The 23,597-nt window shown below is 39.1% G+C and overlaps 6 protein-coding genes across 6 annotated transcripts; all 6 read right to left on the bottom strand.

Moving 5' to 3' along the window:
* Nucleotides 1-16: 16 nt before the first annotated feature.
* BATDEDRAFT_19415 (uncharacterized protein) lies at nt 17-3,267 on the bottom strand (the record flags this gene model as incomplete). The annotated part of the gene is made up of 4 exons (XM_006678315.1): nt 17-655; nt 719-1,898; nt 1,962-2,427; nt 3,080-3,267. The coding sequence occupies 4 exons, from the start codon at nt 3,265-3,267 to the stop codon at nt 150-152; spliced, it is 2,340 nt and encodes a 779-aa protein (XP_006678378.1). The 3' UTR covers nt 17-149.
* Nucleotides 3,268-4,763: 1,496 nt separating this feature from the next.
* Nucleotides 4,764-8,758, bottom strand: BATDEDRAFT_88355 (uncharacterized protein; the record flags this gene model as incomplete). The annotated part of the gene is made up of 6 exons (XM_006678582.1): nt 4,764-5,514; nt 5,583-5,700; nt 5,767-5,869; nt 5,950-6,152; nt 6,226-7,300; nt 7,379-8,758. The coding sequence occupies 6 exons, from the start codon at nt 8,756-8,758 to the stop codon at nt 4,764-4,766; spliced, it is 3,630 nt and encodes a 1,209-aa protein (XP_006678645.1).
* An 84-nt stretch (nt 8,759-8,842) lies between these two features.
* BATDEDRAFT_88354 (uncharacterized protein) lies at nt 8,843-10,946 on the bottom strand (the record flags this gene model as incomplete). Its single annotated transcript, XM_006678581.1, has 2 exons — nt 8,843-10,009; nt 10,068-10,946. The coding sequence occupies 2 exons, from the start codon at nt 10,944-10,946 to the stop codon at nt 8,843-8,845; spliced, it is 2,046 nt and encodes a 681-aa protein (XP_006678644.1).
* A 72-nt stretch (nt 10,947-11,018) lies between these two features.
* On the bottom strand, nt 11,019-13,197 carry BATDEDRAFT_24422 (uncharacterized protein; the record flags this gene model as incomplete). The annotated part of the gene is made up of 8 exons (XM_006678387.1): nt 11,019-11,317; nt 11,401-11,519; nt 11,599-11,988; nt 12,065-12,300; nt 12,391-12,513; nt 12,591-12,803; nt 12,839-12,915; nt 12,981-13,197. The coding sequence occupies 8 exons, from the start codon at nt 13,195-13,197 to the stop codon at nt 11,019-11,021; spliced, it is 1,674 nt and encodes a 557-aa protein (XP_006678450.1).
* A 417-nt stretch (nt 13,198-13,614) lies between these two features.
* On the bottom strand, nt 13,615-18,338 carry BATDEDRAFT_87979 (uncharacterized protein; the record flags this gene model as incomplete). The annotated part of the gene is made up of 14 exons (XM_006678580.1): nt 13,615-14,077; nt 14,341-14,412; nt 14,478-14,549; nt 14,626-14,706; nt 14,938-15,009; nt 15,108-15,179; nt 15,275-15,349; nt 15,431-15,502; nt 15,590-16,190; nt 16,286-16,393; nt 16,501-16,968; nt 17,085-17,653; nt 17,728-17,849; nt 17,952-18,338. 14 exons carry the CDS (start codon nt 18,336-18,338, stop codon nt 13,615-13,617), a joined length of 3,234 nt encoding a protein of 1,077 aa, XP_006678643.1.
* Nucleotides 18,339-18,630: 292 nt separating this feature from the next.
* On the bottom strand, nt 18,631-21,740 carry BATDEDRAFT_88353 (uncharacterized protein; the record flags this gene model as incomplete). Its single annotated transcript, XM_006678579.1, has 15 exons — nt 18,631-18,730; nt 18,831-18,954; nt 19,198-19,243; nt 19,319-19,406; nt 19,483-19,628; nt 19,686-19,778; nt 19,893-20,058; nt 20,138-20,286; nt 20,382-20,519; nt 20,594-20,683; nt 20,790-20,962; nt 21,028-21,221; nt 21,298-21,330; nt 21,405-21,467; nt 21,619-21,740. The coding sequence occupies 15 exons, from the start codon at nt 21,738-21,740 to the stop codon at nt 18,631-18,633; spliced, it is 1,725 nt and encodes a 574-aa protein (XP_006678642.1).
* Nucleotides 21,741-23,597: the final 1,857 nt, after the last annotated feature.

The following is a 23,597-nucleotide window of genomic DNA, read 5'->3' as shown; positions in this document are numbered from 1 at the left end:
AGCATAAAATATATATAGTCGACATGGTAACAAAAAGCACCTTCATTTTCACAAGGCAAATACAGCCATGACAAGAAAGATATCAAATGTTCAAAATGAAAGTATAGGAATGGGTAAGATGACATTTAACCCCTTTAAAAGGCTTGATATTAAGCATGAACCTTGCGACTACCGCCTCTAGCAGCTCCAGAGAGTTTCTCACCCCACCAGATAACCATATACACACAGCATCCAATGAATCGGATAGCACTCAAAACAGCAACCGACCAGAATATAAATGTCAGGTATGGATTAACCGAGTTTTCAGGACTGGGTTTAAATACATGGTTGATAAAGGCATCGTTGGTAAAGAGTGCAATGATTAGCGAGTTGGTAATGATCCAGGAAAGAACAACACGAGTACGGAACTCCTTGCAGACATCTTCAGATTTGGTTTTTACGTCACGCTTGCTGTTCTGGACTTCCGGATTGGCACGGTTTGAAGCCAGCTGTTTGATATGAGCTGCCCATGCTGCATCAATGTCCTGCTCCTCGGATGGAATCTCAACTTCAAAGACTTGCTCACCGTTAGCGGTTTTTTGGACAACGGCAGGCTTGTCATCAACAACCGCGTTATCACCCTTGGTGCCCCACGAGACATCATGCAAATTACAGACTAGAAAAATAATTAGAAACTGTATAGGCTCATGTCAGCAATAGATCAAGTCATCAAACTTACAGGCATAAATCATAAAGATGTTGTTGTAGGTTGGCAAAATCAGCAAATATTGGATCATGGAAGTAATACAGTGCCACGGATCAAGATGAATAATCGAAGCAACAAAGTAGAGACCATAGGTCGACATGATGGAAACAACAAGATCTCTAAATACAGTGGTGGTGCGGAAGTATTCAAACGGAGTCTCCTGTCTGCCAGAGGATGTAATGCCACGATTTTTGAAATTAACGACAGCCTGGTAAATCGACCAAACACCCATAAACAACATCATAGACATAATTATAGAGAAAAGAACAGATAGACCATAGTATAGCCATTTTGATCCTTGAGGACGGTTAGAGAGCGAAGAAATGAAAATGGCAATAATGGAGAAAATATAAAGTTCACGCATAACAAGATCAACAATTTCAGACTGTGTGCCAAATGGAAGAGAGTTAGGATTAACAGTATTGGACACTTTGAATAAAAAGTAAAAGGCAAGATAGAAATTGGCAAGAGAAATCCAACTGAATGCAAGACTGACGGCGTTGTATATGAATTGAAGCGTGAAAACAAACTTTTGGAAAAAGGAATGAGGGGATTGGAAGATTTGAGTGTAGTGAGTAAGAGCATGAACCGAAGCAAAGAAAGATCCATTGAGCCAACGACGACGCTGCGAGATCAATTCAGGAAGCGTGCTGGGAACATCTGTTTCGGCAACGGCAGATTTGACATACTTTAGACGCCAGGCTTCATGCTTTTTGGTAATCAGCTCAAAGCACAGAATACGATCCTCAGCCAAGTACAAGTTGGATGTAAAGATATCTGCGCCAGGTTTCTCGCCAAGGAAGTATTTGTACAATGGCTCACCCTGTAGGGCTTTGTAACGGTAGGCAGAAAAGGCACCAGGAAGTACGGAAATGTAACCAAATACTGATTCAAGCGGTTTGTCAAGAATGTTGGACATTTTATATTCAAAGTTTTGAGTAGCGACCAAAGGATTAAGCAAATTGGTACAACTGGCTCCCAATTCGGCAGCAATTTCACCACAAGCACCACCGATACGAGGATCACGCTCAAACGAGCGGTATAGGTGGTAAAAAGATACTGCCGAAGGTTTAGTACCGACATCGAGCAACATTGTAACTTCGGGAGCAATGACCTCGCAGACGGCATTAAAAAACCATTTGTGGGAATTGATCTAAACATTTTAGATTAGTAATCAGTATAAAATCCAACACGCCAACAATAAAAAGTAAATCACCTTTTTGGCATTCTTTTCCTTTAGGACAAAGATTATTTGGGTGGGGAAAATGCCCATCTTTCTAGTGCGAACAGCCATATCTCTATCGACAGCGATCTGGGTCGTGAATTCGAAAATATGGCCAGTAACGGGATCACCGTTGACAGAGGAGCGAGGAAGACCGTCCATATAGCAGCCCATGACACCCAAGACAGTAAGGACACGAGGGTTGATCTTTGTGCGACCATCCGATACAATACAAATAACAAAGTTTCTCCAACCGTCCTGACCCCAAGAGTAAGGGCATTGGTCAGAGCAAAGATAGGCAATATTTTTTTGGGCAGCAAGAATAGATTTAATAAACAGATTGTCATCCTCATTATACATGGTAACAACCAATGCAATCTTGATCTGACGGTTGTAGCGGCGAGGACGCAAGTCATATTTTTTTGGAAACTCGTCAGGGTCACAAGTGACTGCGGTATAGCTATAGAATAGAAAAGTCAAAAATGAAAGTTGTCAGCATTACAGCCGTATTGAAGTAGAGTAGAATATTAAGGGTGTCAATGTACAATAAACGGCCAGCCTTGTCAACTCTTTAGTTGACGGGTACAGAAACAACAGTTGCATTACAGAGATACCATTGTTTCTAGAACGCGAATGCATGAGATTATAGTGCAAGGGTTGTATTGATATCAGTTGAACCTAATATCTGGGTTTAAACTTGGTGATTGTACAATGTATGATTACCAAAAGATAACTAGACCACAAGTTGGGTCAAGTGTATCATAGGATGGACATTGAGAGTCAATTCAATTTGTAGTAGGAAACACTTGAAGCATTGGGTATGTTCAAGCCATCTACAAGATTAATACAAGTGGTCCGATTTACATGAATACGCCAATGAGTTTCAGGGTCTTAATGAAACTCTCGTGGCTGTGTATGGTCAAGATAGCCATGACAAGACATACAGACAAGAGCATTCATGTAGGTTTGACCATCTCATAAGACTGAATGCTCAGTGAGCAAAAGCCAGACAATCCACCCCAAACTCAACGATTCCCACAATCACAGCAAGACTGACGCCACTATTCCCAAGCCATCAACAAGCGTTGAAACATCAATGCAAGTTAAAGTACCTCAAATGAGTAAACTCTTCACCAGTCTGGTAAGCGGCATCCTTGAGAAGTTGTTTAGAAACAGGGAGAGTCAGTACAAAGTTGCCATTGCCTTTTGGTCCATTTACAGCAACGTTCTTTTTTGAGTAACGAGCAATAGTATCGTTGGGCGCCCCGCCCAGAAGAGCAGATGGCCAGTAAGATGACATGGCGTTCCTGTAATCAAGTTGTTGAGTTGAAGGGAGGAATTAAAATTAGTAAAAATCCATCCCAACACAAGCACTTGCAACACTCACATCTCTTGAAACAATTAAATTATTAAATAGTTGCGATTGTGCGACCATTCCGCATGGCTGATTCTTATATCGATTCAATCTACACAGCACTCCCTTTTTAACTCGTCAAATCCCTTCATTATTGCAAGCCACTTGGCTTTCTCGAGCTGTATTCTCCACTCAAGCAGCTTTAATTCATAAATTACTCGAGAGGCTTCACGTACAGCTGACTTGTGTGTGATAGAACGGTGTAGTCAAGCGACACGGCATTCTTGAATGAGTCGAGTTGTTGGAATTGTTCATCGCTTGATCATCTCTTGAGTGAGTTTCTACTCTTGCTGCTGTCACTGTCTTGATACTGTCAAATTTCAATCCTTTTACAACTGCTGATGCCGTCCTACATGGCAATGCAACATCCCTTGTAGCAAATAATCTAACATGATCAAACCTCAGTATCAACCTCAATAGTGTGTTCTTGATCCACAAGTATCAAATGATTCATCAACTGAAATGCTTTCCGTCTGTTGTTTTGCATACATTAAACGCATCTGTTGTCAGTCTACTGACATGAGTTTGTGTTATTGTTTTGCAAATATTGGCTTTTGTTGATTGACATGGCGGGAGAATCAGCGCTCGCGTCCTTTGAATTGCTCAAATATGGCGCATACAACTGGATTCGGCTGTTTGTTCAGTCGCTTTCATCTTAAAATGGTAAGTTGATCCTGTAAACACACTCGTCAAGAAACTCGAGCAGATGGATAGTGTCATGTGTGTTGACTCGATACATTGTATATGAAATACTTTCCAGTTGATGGGTTGCGCAATAGAATGAGCAATAGGTTTGAATCAGCAACAGTTGAGCAACATACTCGCCAGTCTTTTGATAATCGCAACATTCATTGTGTACATTTAAGAATATAATCAAAACAGAGTTGTATTGTCATTAACAGTAGTCGTATGAATACTTGCAATCTGTATGTGCAACCAAAACCATACGATCGTTTACAGATGATCCTTGTATATGGTTCCTTTTCGCATAATTCATACTGTCATACTGCAACATTTACAATCAAGCGCATACTTGATGAACAAACCAACTTGGACAGACGAGCATTGCTGGAGTAAATGCTGTTTTGATGCGCTAACTGAGGGAAAAGAGCAAGTTGCAGTATCAGAAATCTATCCTTTCAAAATCCTCTTGTCAACGGATACACACACAGATAGTGATGAGAGTCACAAAAGTAATAACCAGATCTAATCACAAAGTGTGGTTGAATAACATCTACGCGAGCACTCTTCAAATACATGATATACACTGATGGTAATAACTCCCAATTCTTTATTTCTCTCTCCATTCTCATCCCCTTTATCACCTGTCATAGTGGGCTAAACAAATCTAAATCCAATTTATATATCAATACAATTATATCTCATTGTGGAGTCGATTCTACTATACGTGGTGTCTTGACTGGAGTTGATGTTGTCAACGATGCTCTACGCGCAGAGTTCCGATTGAATTTCTTATTTGCACTGGGAACAGTCGAGGCAGTAGAACTTGTAGTTTTTCCTGTTGTTTGTGGACCGTTGTTGTGCCGATTCCGATTACACCATCCACAACAAAACACCATGGTTACAGCTCGCCATAGCATATAAACACCCCAGAATATAAAAGCCAAAATATTCAACACATATGCAAACAGTGCATATCCCAACTGTGTTTGCCACGAAAGATGTATGCCCGATCCATTACTACCGGTAGCTCCTATTCCACCAAGTGAGCCTTTGTGATGATTCATACGATGCGAACCTTGGGTATATTCAATGCCATCTTTGACGCCAAAGTGTTGCGAATCAGAGGCATTCGAGCATGAATCACTTGATTCATCGCTTAAATCTTGACTTTTGCTACCACGTACAGCCGCTAATAAGCTACTGTGATGTTTTTTTACCTGCACATCAGTTCTATCCAATGGTGTGGATCCATTGACAGTAGGCATGCCTGCTTTGGGTTTTGAGCTTGATGTTGTCGAATGCAATGTGGCTGATTTATTATATCGATTGCCGTTTGCTTGATGCCGCATTCCTTCAGTCACCAATCCAGAATGATTGCTGCTGATCGTCACCAAACGCAGCGATTCTCTTTCAACACGTTGCTGTAAACTAGATAGTTTGATGTCCATCCTTCATTCAAACACACCATTCAGTTACATCATTTAAAACACGGTCATTATTTAAATATATATGCTTACTTGAGATATTGAGATCGATTGTGTTCGGCATATGAAAGATTTTTTTGAATGTACATTCTCATCCGTGTACATGCTTCTAGTGTCGATTCAAATGTGCCCAGCTTTAATATCGATACACCTAATTGTTTAGTCACATCATTAGCTATGGGTCTAGTTCATCGAGTGGATTTACGCCAAAACGTACTCAGCGGTGATTGAGTGGTTTTACCAACATCGGGTTTAGAATCATATGATGGATTCATGACACGAATCGACTCCATCAATTCTTTTTGAGTCTTGACAAGCTCCTGTATGTACCAAAATCAGCAAAATGCATTTAGTTACTCCGATATAAGCCAAAGTCTATCCAAACGAGTAAAACACTCACCTTGATATGCTGTGAAAACCCCTTGCTTGATAAAATGTCCTTTTTGGATGCTTCCAGTACAGATTGGAATTTGTCAATCAAAAGTTGTTCTCCTTTAAACATAGGCAAGCGCCGAATTAAATCAGGCCGCTTATTTATATGTAAACGTGATTTCACAAGTGACACATTGGGCTGAAGTCGCTTGGATGCAGAATAAATCAACACTAATCAATCATGAATGCAGGACAATTAGTATTTGAAAAACGTGAATATTGTCGGTAAAGCAAATTCGCTTACTGGATTGTGACAATTTTGCAGGACGTAACTGATGATCACTCAGTACGCGACCATTAAACGATGAAGATTGTGCAGATTTAGACACATCCCATGCTTCTAATTTAAATGCCGATCCATCTTCCAAAGCTTTTGAATTCAAATTCCCACCAGCCAAAGAAGCATATCTCCGATGACCTCCGCGTTTAGTACCATTCTGACTGCCACTACTTAAACTCAACCCATCAAATATTGAACCGCCAGCATCCCCTTCATTAGCAGTCATGTCTTGACCTGCACGTGGCTGACCAAGCCTTCTTAATCTTCTCCCACTTGACCCATGTGCACTGGTAGTCGGGCTAGGCGCATCCAAAGGTTTATCCATCATGATGGCATTAAGACGCTGACTAGAGGTGGATTCAGCACGTCGATGCTTTTCTATCGATGCATTCACACCACCAGAAAGCGGATGAGCAGATGATCCAACAGATCTTAATCCAGAGGTTAACCAGTCTGGTACACCGCGGAAACTTGACACTCTCGAATGCTTTCCTCCTGCATCACTCTTTGCCTGCACCGCAACAGTTGCAGGCTGGATCTGCTGTTGTGCCAATGACGGCGGCTGTTGTAACTCCCACGGTGTTACCGAGTCTATTTTTAATAATTCAGGCTGAGTAAAACTGCTGCTGGCTGTGGATAAAGGTCTTGTATTACAATCGCTTGGAAGTAGCAGATTTGATTCTAGTAGAACAGGACTTGGTTGTATTGGCAGAGAATCAGTTGAATTTTTGGTTGTAGATATTAGAATATCAACAGCTGGTAACTCTCCATTGCCAGATGGACGAGATGCCAAAGGGTATGTAATATCCGGCGGATGCAAAATAGAATTCCTCGCAGGCGATGTATGGGTTGACTGTGGCTCACTAGGCAACATGATACTATTATTTCTACTTGCAAACGATGGTTTAGCAGAGTAAGTAGAAGCCGAAAGCGGAGCAGTAGGACTTGTATTGGATAGAAACTCCATCAAGAGATTGTTTCCCAACTCGAGGGTTTCTGGATCATCTACTAGCATTAGTCCTCTATTTCCAGAATCATTCTACAAAACCATTAAAATATAAAGCAATTTGTCAATTATAAATTCCATCTGGATGTCAATATGACGCAACAGACTTACGTTGAATTTAGAAGACACGAGATATTCTGCCAGTTCATCATTTGTTACCAGCCAGTTGGACGTTACAGAAGATTGTTTTACGCCCATGACGGATTGGGTAGGTTGATCATTAGAAAATCCAGGAGAAGTACTTTCCAAGACAGCTTGTTTCCATTTAGACCGACGCCATCGGATAACCTTGAGAGGATTATAGCCTTTTTCAGCATGTGCTGCTGAATCCAAAACAGAAGCAGTGGAATCGGAAGCATGCGTAGAATGTGCATAGACTGAAGTATGTGACAAAGTACAAGCACTGAAAATCAATCGATATCGATCAGATATTTCATCACGCATATGATCCAGTCTTGCCAAAGTTTGTTTTGAAACACCTCGAATTGCACTTATTTCGGATGGCTGACCCGATGCGACAGTTGATGAAGATGTCAATGTATTTGCCTGTATAGCTAATCTGTCCAATATATGCGACACAGTTGGATTGAGTGCCGTTTCCTTTCCACCCGAGTTCTGCCTAGATGATGATCGTGAGCGACCTATAATTGATGATCGTGGAACAGATGTATTGGTTATGGTTGGAATCAATGCGGATGTATCAGCACGTAAGGATAAATTTGGAGAAGGAACCCGTACAGAAGAACGAGATCTTGAATACATATTTCCTTTGGGTCGTCTTGGATTTGAACTCAAATTTGTATTGGATCGAAGATGAATCGAATCAGCTGAAGCATGCGTACCAGATGCGGGATCCACAAGCGTTTGACTCCGTAATGATTGCAAACGGGTTGGATCGTGAGCACTGAGAAGAGCTGGAGCAGAAGTAGATGAATGCATAATATTTTCATGTGAATTGGTCAAATGGGATAAATTAGGAGAAACAGCAATAGTAGCCATCATGTGGTGGATGAGTTGAGGATCGCTATCCGAAACTGATCCAAGAATATCACCCAGTGAGCGAAAGGGAGGATCAGTTTTACTTCTAGAACGAGTGTTATCCACATTATCAACAGCAGATCCAGTATGACCAGCAGATGCTTCGTGTGGTTGATGCGGAAATTGTAAAATCAGTTCAGATTGTGGTCGTTGCAAGTGCTGCTGTCGCCTCTGAGGAATTGCTTTCGAGTTTAAACTATGACCAGAAGAAGACATGGCTCTGGCTCTAAGTGGATTCAATGGTGTAATGCTGGGTGGATGCAACAGTTTATTATTATACAACTGAATAGTGGGCGTGGATGAGCTCGCATCAATGGTTTGAGCAGTGATTGCTGGGGAAATGGAAGGTCTTTTAAGACGAGCAGCAGCACTAGCAGCAGAAGTATGCGAGTTGAATGACTGTGAATGACTGCTCGCTGTAGCAACACTTTCAATGTCCGTTTCTTTATCCATTTGTCGTTGATTTTGCTTGGAATGTCAAACTAGTCTGAAATTCCATTTATAAACACTATAAATGCCAGTCTTGATACATTTTTATTAAGTTTTATCAGGAAAGTTGCAGAAATCTATCCACCATGTTCTCCTTATCCACAGTTTAACTACAATCTCCATCGTAGCGGGTTCCTGTATCATCGGAGTGGTAGATAATGATCGATACTCTTCAATAGTTTGGACTGGCTCTTGCATTCTTACTCCTCTATTCTTGGTAGTATGAGCGGGCATGCGAAGTAATGGGCCTGGTGACTTTTTCCAAAACTGTAGTTCGTTCACCAGTCGCGTTACCTGTTTTGTTACTGCCGATTCAGGTTTTAAAGGCTCGGATCCACAAGGCAGTTGCAGCCATGTATTTCCAGTTGTTATTGCTGGCATGCTGTTTATTCTGGATTGCCCTGATATTGTTCCAACTGATTGTGTGTTGGTACCATGGTTGTGGTTATATGGTGATGGAGTTGCTGAAACGGTTCGAGTGTGTTGGTGTAGTGCTTCATTTGGATGTCCTTGGGATATGGGTAATGATGTTCTTTTTTCAAAGGGAGTTTCTTGATTTGGTCTAGTATCAGCAAGCGTGCTGGTTGGTGACAGGGGATTCACCCTATCTACTGGATAATCCATACGAATCGTTCGATGTTCCCACCAACTGACTTGGGCTGATTCCCGTGCAGCAATCAACAACTCTGTACTATTCCTTGTGTTTTCTGGATCATGGAGTCGCATCTTGTTTGAACCATTGGGTTCAGCCTGTTTGATGATATCCAATGGAGGCTCGACACGCTTTTCGTTCAATTCAACATTTGCATTTCGAGTAGAGTCATCATCACGAATACGGTTAGAAGAACAGGATTGTAGAGACATATTATCTACTGAAAACAATGCATGAGAGTGGATATGAAATCCATTTGGGTCAACATGTCGATACATCCACTGGGTTTTCTTCAACTCTATCTCGCTGCCAAGAGAGTTTATGACAATATGCCGACAGGACCGATTGTGAGTAGTGGGTGTGGTAAACCCACTATCTATCATACTTAGCTCATCCATGAGTCTTTGCAAACACTTGATTTTGATATCACCAATTGAGTTGGAAGTATGAGTAGGTGAAAGGGGTGATTGATCCATATCAATAATAAAGTAAGGATCAATCTGTTCATAAATGTGTGCTGAAGTACGTGATGCATCACAATGTAAATTAAAGTGTGTTGAAATCTGTAATGCAAAAACAATTAGTATCGAGCAGATCAGGTGTACGTATCAATAAACTTACAGTGGGAGGAGGATCGGAAACTGTCTTTTCGAAAATGGTCGTACTAGCAGAACCGCAAAGAGATTTATCGTTTATATGAGCACCAAAATATTGAGCAAAGCACTTGAGCAGATGCATATCTACGCCCAAATACAGCATCTTTTTATGACGAATGCTGGCGATGCGAGCTTTTGCGGTCGAGGATCCTTCTGCGAAATTTAACCCCACAGCTTGACATTCGAACATGGCATGAATATTCAAAAACAATAGTATTTGGTCAATGGATTTCCAAGTGTGTTTTGACAGAGACAGTTGAAGATGATGCAGAGTTTCAGTCTTGGTATGAGCAGATGAGACAGGTGTACAATTATGAGACGGATGCTGAGTGGTATCGCTTGAGTAAGAGTTGTCAGTGGATTCGGAGTAAAACGAAGGGTTGGTGGATATTGATGCAAACGAGGGTTGTGAATTAAGAGCATGACAGGTAGTGATAGTAGTAGGTTGATGTAGTGGAAGAGTATCTTTCTTGAGCAGTGTAGGAGTGATATAACTCGAGTTATTCGACTCATCAAGACAAGAATAGTACACACTCTCTGTAGGATCCTCACTCTGGACAATGAGATTGTTACCAATGCGATGACGATTCTCTTGAATCAAACGAAGTCGAATCTCAAGAGACGGTCTAATCAGATCTAACTCGGCCAGTGTCAGAACAGAAGAAGGAGAGATTCCTTTAGGAAACATCTGAATCAAAACAGACTCTGGAAACTGACGAAGCAGTCGAAGAGATAAAACACATTCAACTCTGTTGCTGCAGGTTAGCATGCGTCCTGATGCAGCTGAACGAGTGGTTCCAATCAATACAATTGAGTCTGAGGATTCATTCAGAAGATCTACCATTGTAGTCAGTCAAATGCTATTCACAATTCAGTCTTGACAACTGTCGGAGTTTGTCAAACAAATTTCTTTCATTTATGCTTCGTTCTTGCGAACAACTTGAATCGCTCCGTTCTTCTCCAGTCGGCTAATCAACACCATCAATTTCTCCGTCTCGCGTTCGCGCTCTTCTTCAGTCATATTCTCTAAAGCTTCATTGTGTTCGTCTTCTGGTTTGATATACTCTCCTGTGATCGGATTGATCTTTGCTTGATCATCTGCTACACTTTCTTCTTGTGATGGTTTCGACTGCGATGGTGTTGATCCTAGTAATCCCTTGTTCATCAAAAATCCTGCTGCGTTACCATAGCCTACATACGCTACCAATTCATCCACTTTTAAAAATCAATCAACATAATGTCAATAAAATGTATCAATTCTAAAGTCATGTTACAATCCACTCAACTGCTTTCTTTACAAACCGCAAATAGGAGTTCCGAAACACAGTCTCGGATTTGTAGCATCGTTACTGTCATCATAAGCCATATCATGTAATTTGTCACAGTGGTTCCATGATGTAATGGCTTGGATCGATCGCTAGATTACAATGATAATAAACCACCAATCGTACGTTAGTACACTACCATTCAACTACTCTTTCATCCGTTTTACTTACATATTCTTGGGCATCAACAGCTTTTTTAGTATTTGACATGCACCATCATCTCCTTTGGCCCAACTTCTCATCAAAATCAAAAGAGGCGGAATAGCTTGATCCACATTGGTTCCATCAATTTCTGCCAAATACTCTTCCTCATCCTCATATTCCTTTCTCCCCTTTCCACTATTTATATTGGCACGTTGAGGAAAAACAGTGCATAGTGTTGTGGTCAGAATATCAACACTCTTGTATACAATGCTGTAATCGTCTTCAAAGAACCATGTTTTTGAAAGGGATTTGACCGGAAGGTTCATCATCATGTTGATAGCGTGACTATGTGGGGGTGTCAGTGGTATAGGGTTCAGCGGTGTTTTAGTAAATATTTCAATCGTTGCTGCAAGAAGCCTAGCATTATTAAATCAATAGTACACAGGTGTTAAATTCTATAAACCAATAGGGTGTAGATCTACAAGATACATACAGTGTAAATGATTTTCCTAGTTCATCTCGAGCTGCGTGGTCACTCAATGCATCTCCAAGTGATTTTGTTCCACCAAATAGCACGGGCATTGACGATGTATTGGTCATGTAGGATTCAGATATAGGAACAGATAGACTAAACCCTGTTTTAAGAATCTCATTGACTGTAACTGGAATGCTAATCCATGTCTCTGTTGCACCGAGCAAAAGCTTTCCTTTGGTAATGTTATCCAGATACTGCAACATTCCAATACAAATTAAATGGAAATTACGGTTTGGGTTAGCATTCAGATTGCACTATAAGCAAGTTGGATAAACACGACTTACGTGTGCAAGGCTATCACAAATCCCCAAAGATACGAGTGATGTTGCTACAGCTTTGCTTTCAACAGTCCCAAGAAAAATCAATCTTGATAGTAAAAACACTGTACCCATGTCAAGTGATTGGATCTATATTCGTAGATGACAAGATCCAAAGTTAGTCTTGCACATCTACAACAAGATAAATCAATGTAGTCAAACTATACCTCGAGAGATTTTGCAGCTGCAGCAACTAAATCCGAGGCAGAAAACAGCTGTCGAATAGAAGGATTTTGTAGCAACATGTTGGACAGACACTTTAATGCCTCGATGGCTACTCGATCTTGATAAAATGGAATTGACGAGTCAGACATGACCGAGTTCAGATGAGCATGCGTTGCCATTAAATGCATGACCTGATAGACGCACTGGTTAAACAGCTTGTATATACACAACACATGTCGGTATAAAATACCTTTTCAGTATAAACTGCATCACACCCACAACTCTCTCGCAACAGAATCCTCAACACCTGCAGTCCCAGTGCTGTCACTAAAGTAATTAAACGTATTGATGATCAATAACAGTATGTGTTGTTGGTGTGTAGCTTTGCTTACCATCAAGAGACCATGCATTGGTGGGGTCAGAATCCAATAACTTTAGTAGTGAATCTATCCATACTTTCTTTATAGATTCTGTGGTAATCCCCGCAGACACAACAGTCAGAGTATCCGAGTATTCCGTTATAAACTGCTTCAACGAGGATTCAACTATCTCTCTCTGCTGTTGAGTCACTGTTTCAGTCGTAGATAATGCTGACACAAACGCATTCATTGTATTTAGTTTTGGTTCTTGAATAGCTGTACAAAATATTGATTCAGCCGTTGAATTCAAAGTTAAAACTAGCGATTTCTACTTGCAAATCACACTTTAGTTGTTATGAATGCATGCGTTGTCATATCGAGTCAATCATCAATTCAATGGATTATTCAATGTGTATGTCATACAAAATACTTGTTACGTTTCTGCAAGAACATTAGATCGTGCTGCAATGGCTTGATTATCAAATACAATTTTATTGCTGGAAAATGATGGTTTACCGCTATATTCACGCAAAGTAGAGCATTAGATAAGAGTCAAAGTTCATAAACCGTTAATATCCGGTTGACGCATGCATAGAATATTGACTCAATAATAGTTAATACAGTGAGCACCATGGTCGATAGTCATCCAAGAATCAATACAAGATTATCAACACGACTCTTGGCTTTTGGTGAGCAAAGTCGCAGCTACATCGTGAGCATTCTCATCTGAAATGCCAGAATCAACTTGTTTTTTTTCAAGCAAAATCATTTGTTTTGAGTTTTGAATCGAATCAACAATGGTTGAATCGTCGCTGCTGCAAGAGTTTTTGACTGGCTGATCTGGATTGTACATACCGTCGCCTGGTGGAATCTCTTGTGTAAACTGTTTTGTGATGGAATTCAAATGAGTAATGGCTTTCGTAGCAAGTACTCTTGCAATCGATCCTATAGATGATGGCTCGGGAGATACAGATGGCTCTTTGCTAGAGCAAATAGGTAGTTCAACGGTATCGGAAACCTCATCAGTGAGCTTTGATGATGAAGTGTCAGCCATGTTTGCTGAATTTGCATTGGCATCATTAGATTTACTGGACTTTCCATCTGTCCTGACTTTGCGCTGATCGTAACGACTATGTTGATCGCGAACCAATACAAAACGGCAAATATTGTCAAAGCACTGCAATAAGACCATGAGTACCCAATGCATAACCAAAATCACTTACATCCAGAAAAAATCAATCGAATAAAATTCATCTGCAATGGGTAAATCAAAGTAATTCATACAAAGATCACTACAAAATGCAACCAATCAGTAAAAAATAATGCTTAATCAAGACAATACAATCATTATTACAAAAGCTTCATACACTCCATGACAGTATCAAAGACTTACAGGTACTTGATTTTCTTCAACTGGGATAGCTCAGTAATGATTGGACCCTTGAGATAGTTACGGCTCAAGTCACTACAAAAAGTTAGTCGCCAAATCCAACAAAAAGATGTCGTAAAAGGTTAAATGTGTCAACTCACAGCTTTTCTAGATTGACAAGGTTTCCAAATTCCAACGGAATAATTCCTTCCAAACGACAGGAAGAAATGCATCTAAAGTATATCATGTTCATACAACAAGTTAGAAACTTCAACCCAATCATTCTGCTGCCCAAAAATATAAACAAACCCAACACACATTTCAACCAATTCGACAAGATTTCCAATCTCGGGCGGAATTGATCCTGTAAATGCATTGTAAGACAGATTTCTAAACCGTATTGTTAGTAAAAATAAGCGTAGTCATGCATATATCTTGCAGTGTCAATAAAACCGTACAGCTTCGACAATTTTGTTAGATTTCCAAGTGCAGGTGGAATACATCCCGTAAATCCGTTATATCGCAAATCACTTGGCAAGAATCATCAAAATATAAACACAATTGTTAGTCAAGAAAAATGAAATCTTGTAACTCGACAAAAAGTATAAATGAAAAGCTTACAGAATGGTAAGATTGGTCAAATTGCCCAATGAAACAGGAAGGTCTCCACTGAGTTTAAGACGAGTCAGTCTCCTATTTACATCAAACCATGTGCAATTGAAATAAACTAATAAGCCATCAATGTATATACTTTTTATGTCAAACAGCCTAGTAAATGGCAAATACAATACATTTCCATCAGAGCAGTCAGGTTTCCTATTTTGGAGGGAATCACGCCATTCATTGCACAATTATCAATGAAACTAAGTATATAATAAAATCAATTCCATTTAGTAAACCATAGAAGCAAACTATAAAGATTGCTTAAAAAGCAAAATTAAGATCCAATCATGCTTACATTTGTTTGAGGTGCACCAAACTGCACAATTCATCGGGAATCATATTGGTCGGATACTGATTACTCACAAGCTGTCTAGATATTGAAAAATATTGAAAAAATGCACCAATAGTGAGATTTCAAGCAAGTATGAACAATCGAAAATCGTAAACTTACAAGCCTTCAAGCATGGTCAACTTGTCGATTTCGCCATTAAATCCACCCTTGGCTTCATCCTTAATAAACCGTCTAAACAGTCAAATAGTGTCAACTTGGACTATTTTGAATCATATTTTTTTGATATAAAGCCAACAATTGTCATAAAATCCAACTCACAAGGCAATCACTCGTTTAGCCGAATTAGTAGCAATCCTGGGTCTTTGAGCAGAGTTAAATGCTGACCAAGTACTATATGACATTTCTCCAGCATACCGATTGAAATTCTGCATGGTGAGCTTGAGCTTGTGTGTAAGCTTTGGAAACGCATCCAAAAGATGTTTAAACTCGATTTCACTGATACGACCCTCGCGAACTTCCAAATCCCCGCCATCTGGTAAAGTGTAAATAATTGACTTGGGTTCGTAAGCGACTTTTTTGGAATTAGTTTCAAACAACAAATCTTGTGCTTTTTTAGTGCTTTTATCCAAAGCAGACAAAGATCTACGAGACACTTTTGTTTGAGAAGGAGGAAGTGACGGGCTAGTGAGTGGGCGTTTTAAACTAGTTGGAGTTCGAGTCTTTTCCACTTGTTGTTTTGAACGTCTACGACTATAAGTGGAGGGTGTAGATTTGATTGGAGTCGATCTGGAGATCGTAGACTGTTGGTCTGTTTCTAATTCGACACCAGTGCTTGTATTCTTTATAGACGATACATCAGCATCATCATCATGATCAGCAATGGGCTTGATAACTTCGGCATCAGGTTTGTTTGCTATTTCTAATATGTTTAAAGATTGAGTTTTAATTTGCCCAATTGAGTGGAAGTTGCAGAAAAATCAGGACAATAAAATTCGGTGGATTTCAAAGATTTACCATGTGATTCAATATGTGATGGCATTGGGGGGATCACATCATCTCCAGTGCTTACAGTAGCAGCAGGAGGAAACAGTGGCGATGTAAGTGAAAATGTATTGTTGGTATCTTTTGAATTTGAAAAATAATAGCAAATAGTAAGTTTGAATATTCACTTGAATACATAATCCATACAACATCAGCAAACTTGAATATCAAACAATCCAGCGCGTTACCATGTTTAGCATCGGAATTAATTTGCATGCGCATAGTCGATGGAATAGGCAGCATAGCAGGCCGAGACTCGGAGACAGGACCTTTGGAGTATGAAAGAATAGACAATCGAGTCATAATATTTTCAAACGAAGGACGCATTTCTGGATCTTGATGCCAGCAATCGGTTATAACATCCCATAAAACATCTGGAATATTCTCAGGCCTATCTGGTCTTTCACCGTCCTTGATCCAATCCTTTACAATGTCATTCTCTCGTTCTTCTGCAAACGGAACATGCCCAGTTATTATTTCCCAACAAGTCATGGCAAATCCAAACGTGTCTGAAGATTGAGCAAGTTGATATCCTCTCTTGTATCTTTCGGGAGAAAGCCAACGAATGGAACTTGCACGTCTTCCTGAAGCAGAATTGCAAAATGACTTGATTTTTGTCATGCCCACATCAGTAATAGCAACAGTTCCATCGAATCCTAAATCATCAAATAAAAAGATTGAATGTACAGTTTGTAAGTTGCATTTATCAAAAACAAAAACTCGACCATTAAGGTAGCAAGTTTACTGTTAAGAAATAGCTCAACAAGCCTACCAAAAAGAACATTGCTTGCTTTGATATCGCCATGAATGATAGGAGTAGGAAGACTGTGCAGATACTTTAACCCTTTAGCTATTCCAATAATAAAACCAATACGAACCTCAACACTGGTTTTGGTATTGCGTTTCAAAAATGCAGCAATATCTGTATGCATTAGTGGCATAATCAAAAACGGGACATCGGTATTCAAACAAATTCTCCAGATCTTGACGATATTGGGATGATGCAGTAAAAACCAAGATTCAGCTTCTTTGGCCAAAACATCGAATGATTCTTGTCCTTGCATGCCAGAGATCAGTTGAACACACACGTCACGACCACCACATTCGCCCTTGAAGACTTTACCAAGGAGATTAAAGCCAATTTTGACATTGTAGTCAATATAGACAGAACTGCTGTCAACCGACCAAAGCTTAACAGGATACGCAACTCTTCCGGATTTTGAAATAATAAATTCCTGTAAACGAGAGAGAATATCATGAATAGCAGATCTGGACTCTGGAGGAAAATCTACAAGACCGAATAGCAGACAACGTTCAATATCCACCAGAGATTCAACATATCTATTTGTAAAGTATTTCTAATTCATTAAAATTGGATTGGTAATAAGCACAGTGATGGTAAAGGTTGACTCAACTGTTTACGAACTTCGAGTATCGAGCTGTTTTGTTCCAATAGTAGAGGAAGTTGATTCACATCCAATTGTAAGGCAGTAGCAACATCACTCTGACCAGAAGGGGAATCTGGTGATAAAGCAATCTACACAAAAAATACGATGAAATCAATATACTGGACATTACAAGACTCGATAGTATTTCGACCATGTCAAAGTCCACCACTGTGTTCCATGATTAGATTTACCTTTGAAAAGTCAGACAGCTGCAGGTCAAACTGTGTGATGGAATGAGCAGTAGCAGAATATGACAGCAGTTGTCTTAGGGGAATCTTGGCAACATGTTGATGAATATAACGCATAATCCTGCCAAGAAGTTGAGAGCCAGAAGCAATGGTAGAACGCACATCTGGTCGATCAGACACATTTCTGATGATTCCGGTATGATTCCGAGTAGATAAAGCAGTCAAGGACTGTTTTATTAGCAACACTCTCTTGTGTAAAGCGTGCAAGGCATGCTTATTCGATATAACCAAATCATCATCGTAAGAATAATCCTGTTGTTTCAATGGCTGTTGTTCCGTAGAACTGGCATGACTGTTCATCAGCGTAGATTCAGTTATAAAGGACGTCATTACACAATAATTCTAATTCAGTTTCAATGGTATTCACAAAACAGAACCACTTTGTACTATCTTGTAGTGATTGCTTTGAATAAAATGGTTAAATTCTGTTGATTTGTTTGATGGCATTTTCAGTTCAAAATCAACAATTCATTTCTTCTCTTTTGGCACAATTGTCATGTATTGTGCACTCTGCTTGGTTGGAGTGAATATTATAATCCAATAAATGCAAGTTATCATTTCATGACTGTTTATGCATTTTACGTGAATAAAGTATTCCATGTTACGTGAATATGGCTGCAGATTATCCAATATCTGGTGACGGAACGCATCTCTGGTTAATATAGTTTTCCAAAGAACCATTTGGAGCAAAAGGATCCTTTCGTTCATGCATAAACCAGTTTCTTTTAAACAGCAAGTATCAAAATGACAATTCAAAGTCAGTTGAATGAATATCATGAAATCAGAACGTGCAGATTGGTTAAGCTTTGAAACTAAAGTTACCTTTCTTTGACAATGCCATCTATTAAATTAAACGTGCGATGAGATTGCTCAGCCTGTTGTAAGCTTTGGTTCATCATTGGAAGTATGTGATTCGTATACTGATCCTTTGTGGTCAATTGAAAATCTGACAAATATCAAAAAAATTAATACAAGTAGACATATTTAATCAATGCAGACCAATAACCAAAATATCAAGTAGCATACCATCACAGTCTACAATTATATTCTTATTGGTCTCATGGCAACTTTTTGCCGTCTCGTTCAATTTAACAGTTCGATCAATCAAGGATTCAAAAATAGATACTATGCATTAACCAGTCAGTACCATCACAACACATCCAACCGCATCAACAATCAGATTACGTACCTTGAAATTTACATAGTTGCATTTCATCCAAAACACTTTGATATGACTATAACTCAGAGTCGTGTAAATAAGATTTAAAAATACTTGAATTAAACAGCAATTGCTTTTGAACAATACTTACTTTGTATAGTCTGCAACTGGATGCTTTTCGAATCTGAGTCATGAGTTCATTACTGATCCAGTTCCATTCCTTTTTTTTAGCATCATCACTAACCCAATCATGCATATATAATTAAAATCTTATGTAGATGATATAAAAACCTTGTCCATTCAATATTATCACACTTATTAAGCGACACAAGAGCTCTGTTGATGGACACTGTTTTGACTTGGTCAAACATCTGAATACCAGATTGCTTGATAGCTTTTGGAACTCGTCGAATTCTGCATGTTGTTTCTGGTACTGACATGGCATGAAAATCAGTAGTAATCTAGTCAAAATAACGGTTAGTTTTAACATTTAGCAAATTTAATAACATCTACCGTACAGGTGTACATGCCTGATTTAAAGTATCCACATTCAACGTATGAAGTCCATGAGTGGTCGATATTAATGCATCCAGCATAGCCTGATGTTTGGACTAATTACATCCAAAAACAAGGTTAATATCACAAGCTAATGGATGATAACAGTAAATCATTTTAAATATGTTTTGGCACTGTAAAAACGCATAAATGGCGTATTGATAGCATACCATTTCATTCTGAGCAAATTGATAGTTGTCAAAAGCTAAAGACGAAGGATCGGAATTGGTATTGGGCGTATCTTGCAATGAATCCTCAAATTGTGTCTTGTACAGCATTGCTTTTGAAAGTACTTTGCGAGTTGCCAACAAATTTGCAGTATGCATAGTATGCTCACTAATCGAGTAAACCCAGAGTGAGTTGTTTTAGACAATATAGTCATAAGATGAATGCAACAAAGAATTAATATGCCTACATAAACGCATCAGTTGAATCATTACAAGTATGTTTGACCTGTTCTGCGAGTCGAGTAGAAATTATATCAACATCGCGCTCCAACATCTTAATCTTAACCTCAAGTTCTTTTGTTTCAACAAAACGCTGTGAATGTTGTTTTGCCAATTGCTATCGTGTTGGTTATATACAAAAACAAGTTATAAAATACATTCCTTACAATACACAAGTTGAAGCAGTATGACACTAGAATATATACAACTCACAGATATAAGTCTAGTTATCAACGAATCCATTGCAGTGTCTACTGGAATTGACAAATCATTTACAAAAGAAAGATCTTGGTCAACATCTTTAGATATAGACAACACCACTCGACCTGGATCAACATATTGAGATCGATCCTGCCATACAATAATGATCAGCACTAAATTATTTGACCAAAACCATTGCTTGAAAAATTCATTATTCTATTTACCTTGATACCAGTAGTAGGATCACGAGCAAGATCAAGTCCCTTGTCATTAACAGCATCGCGCATGATTGTAATAATATCTGTAACAATATTCTAGATTACAAGTATAATCATTAAATTGTAGAACAATATATGGAATCTCTGGATGTAGCATAAACTATGCTACATGTCTAGTCGAATTTGATAGGTTCCAACTCACTTGTTCGTTTTCTATATGTGGTACTGTATTTCTGTTTGTCAACTGTGCCAAATACTCGGCATCACGCAAAAGTGATGCACTGTTTTCCAGCAATTTCCTAGCATGAGCATCTGCCAAAAGAACTCTTTTTTGCCTGTCATTCAACTTTTCAGACTGTAGTGCGATTTCAAATCCTGATTTTGTATATATTAACAAGTAATATATGATTACAGTATAAAGAGATCAAACAAAAACGTACCGATTCCATCCATAGCACGTCTAAGATCAGCTTGGTCCATTTCTTCACGATGAATGCAAGACCTTAGAGTTTCGTTTCTGGATTTTGCAGCTTTGATTTGCTTTTCTAATTCTTTGTGCTTTTCCGATATATTAGCAGATGGATTCAAATGCTGATTTAAGCTGAAAGGCTCATTTTCAATGTGACGCTTGAATCTAAGTCAAAACATTGTTAATATGGAATGAAAGTTTACAATGAGATTCAAGATTGTACTAGAAAGCATATACCGACCTCTCTAAACGACGACGAATGTGTTGAACTTGACTGTATTCACAATAATATAGATTAAATCTGACATGTCCGACAGTTTGGCTGATGCAGACAATTCATCAACTTACAGTTTTGGATGTACACGACGGATCAAGAAACTCCATAAAGAATTAAGTTGTTGCTTGCATAGACTATCAGATTCAACAACAGATGACCAAGTTTGACAAGTAATTTGATAGTGACAATGCAGAATCCAGGTTAGTATCTGCAATAGTTTTTGACATGAATCGTAGAATTCAAGGATTTCAATTGAGAATGCCGTAAATGAACACCAGCTCTTACTCATGGGCAGTATCGTTACTTAGAAACCCGATTCCAATTGAATCCGGAGACTGTTCAATGCCATATCCCATATCATTCGCCCATTGCTGCAACAACCGACTCATTTCTGCAGTTGAATGCATGTCGATTAATCTGGAAAGAATATCTGTTAATCCGACTCGAAAGCACCCCTTAATAATATGCGAATTGATGATGAACCAACTTACCATCGCAGTCAGCAAACCAGAACTGGATCTTGCCATTGACAGAATCGTACTGTCGGTTGAATGGATGACCGAATGAATTCGGTTTTTGCAAATCCAAATGTCGCTGACTACGGCATCACTCGCTCTGGTGCTCGTACTGTAAAACCATCGCATCAATATCGAACCTCGGCAACTCCTTCCTTCAGCTTTCTAACTCCCAATGCATCCATGCTACCAAATCCTCAAGTAAGCATGGATATATACTCTACAGTCAAATACTAGTCAATGCATTATTTTTATTCGGTTCGAGTATTTGATGCACTCATGGTCTTACTGTCCTGTTCAAGTCATGAATTGGGTCTAAATGTCGAGTCAATGGATCGCATCTGCTACCTTGAATTACAATAAGGCTACATCATAAACTGACTATCTAATTGTGCTGCTTATTTTTGGTTTCAGAACAATGTTGGCAAAGGCAACCAATTCTCTCAAGGATCTTACTATGAATCCAATGTCGAGCAAGGTTGGTGTTTCTTGATTGCTGGCTAGCTAGTTGTATTCACTTTTACTATACTATTGTTTTTGTTGGCATTGATGTACATTGACATTCAGAATGTGCTGATTTATTATTCATATCATGATTAACAGGTACTTCAAACACACCCGGATCGTATGTACGTGGATCCTCGCGACGGAGAGGCGGGCGTGGGCGAGGATCTCCTTTTTATGCAGGGACAACCTTGGATCATGGCTCAACTTCTACAATAGATTCTCCTGGATTTAAATCAAATGGTCCACAATCACTGGGTTTTCATCGAGGCAGAGGCGTACCTTTTTCAAACCGTTCTGCTCGTGGGTTTGCTAACCGTAGTCGCGATTTTAGAACCACTCAACCTCCTGTCTCGTCCGCCAGTTCTTCTACTTTGATCAATCATGGTATATATATTTTGAATACTTGGCGATTCAGTATCAAATTTACATGTGCAAACTGCATCACTTTGGGCATGTATATCCAATGCTTGAATTTATCAACTCATATTAGTGCTCAACCATGTAGATATTGATACCATGCAAAATTATGACAATTATTTGGCCCCTATCACTTCAATTGCGCAGTCTGAAATTGAATTCAATAGACACTCGTCGGGAAATCAGCATCACATGTATACAGAACCTAGTTATTCACCACAATCTTTTGCATTAAAACAAGATGTTGTATTTGGTAAGTTTACTGTTATGCTTTGAAAATTCTATGATTCAATCTTTTGTTTGACCAAGGTATCTAGATGATGTGTCAACCGCAACCTTTGACTCAAGAAATCGCAAGGAGGCCGATGCTCCAGTCATTATATCACTCAATTCTAGGTAATACTCTACTTTTTGCAATATCTTGTACTAGTCAATATCTAATTTCAAAATTAGCGTCGAAACCACTAAATCTGATCGTGATGAGCGATTCTCAGTTAAAACCGGATCATCTAATAGATTTATCGAGGTAATCAAATATTTTGGCTAAGGTGTTCATCAGATTTTTCAAGATTTTTCATATTAATATATGAGTAAATTGATACTAGATGAAGGCCAATCGCGATGCATTGCAAAAACGCTACATTAAAGAAAATAAAATGGCTGATCCAGATATGCAGTATCCGCTGGATAGCGCACCCAAGTTTGTTGCAGAATGCAAGGATATGTGTCCAGAATATGAGCGACATGAGCGTGAATATGAACGTGGCTTGGACAGATTAGAAAGAGTAACGGCCTGCATTGACTAGTTGAATTTCTACTAGACTG

This window comes from Batrachochytrium dendrobatidis, assembly GCF_000203795.2.
Source record: "Batrachochytrium dendrobatidis JAM81 unplaced genomic scaffold BATDEscaffold_5, whole genome shotgun sequence".
NCBI classification, from domain to species: domain Eukaryota; kingdom Fungi; phylum Chytridiomycota; class Chytridiomycetes; order Rhizophydiales; genus Batrachochytrium; species Batrachochytrium dendrobatidis.
Note: the sequence above shows the minus strand (reverse complement) of the source record. Positions and strands in the feature narration are given on the sequence as shown.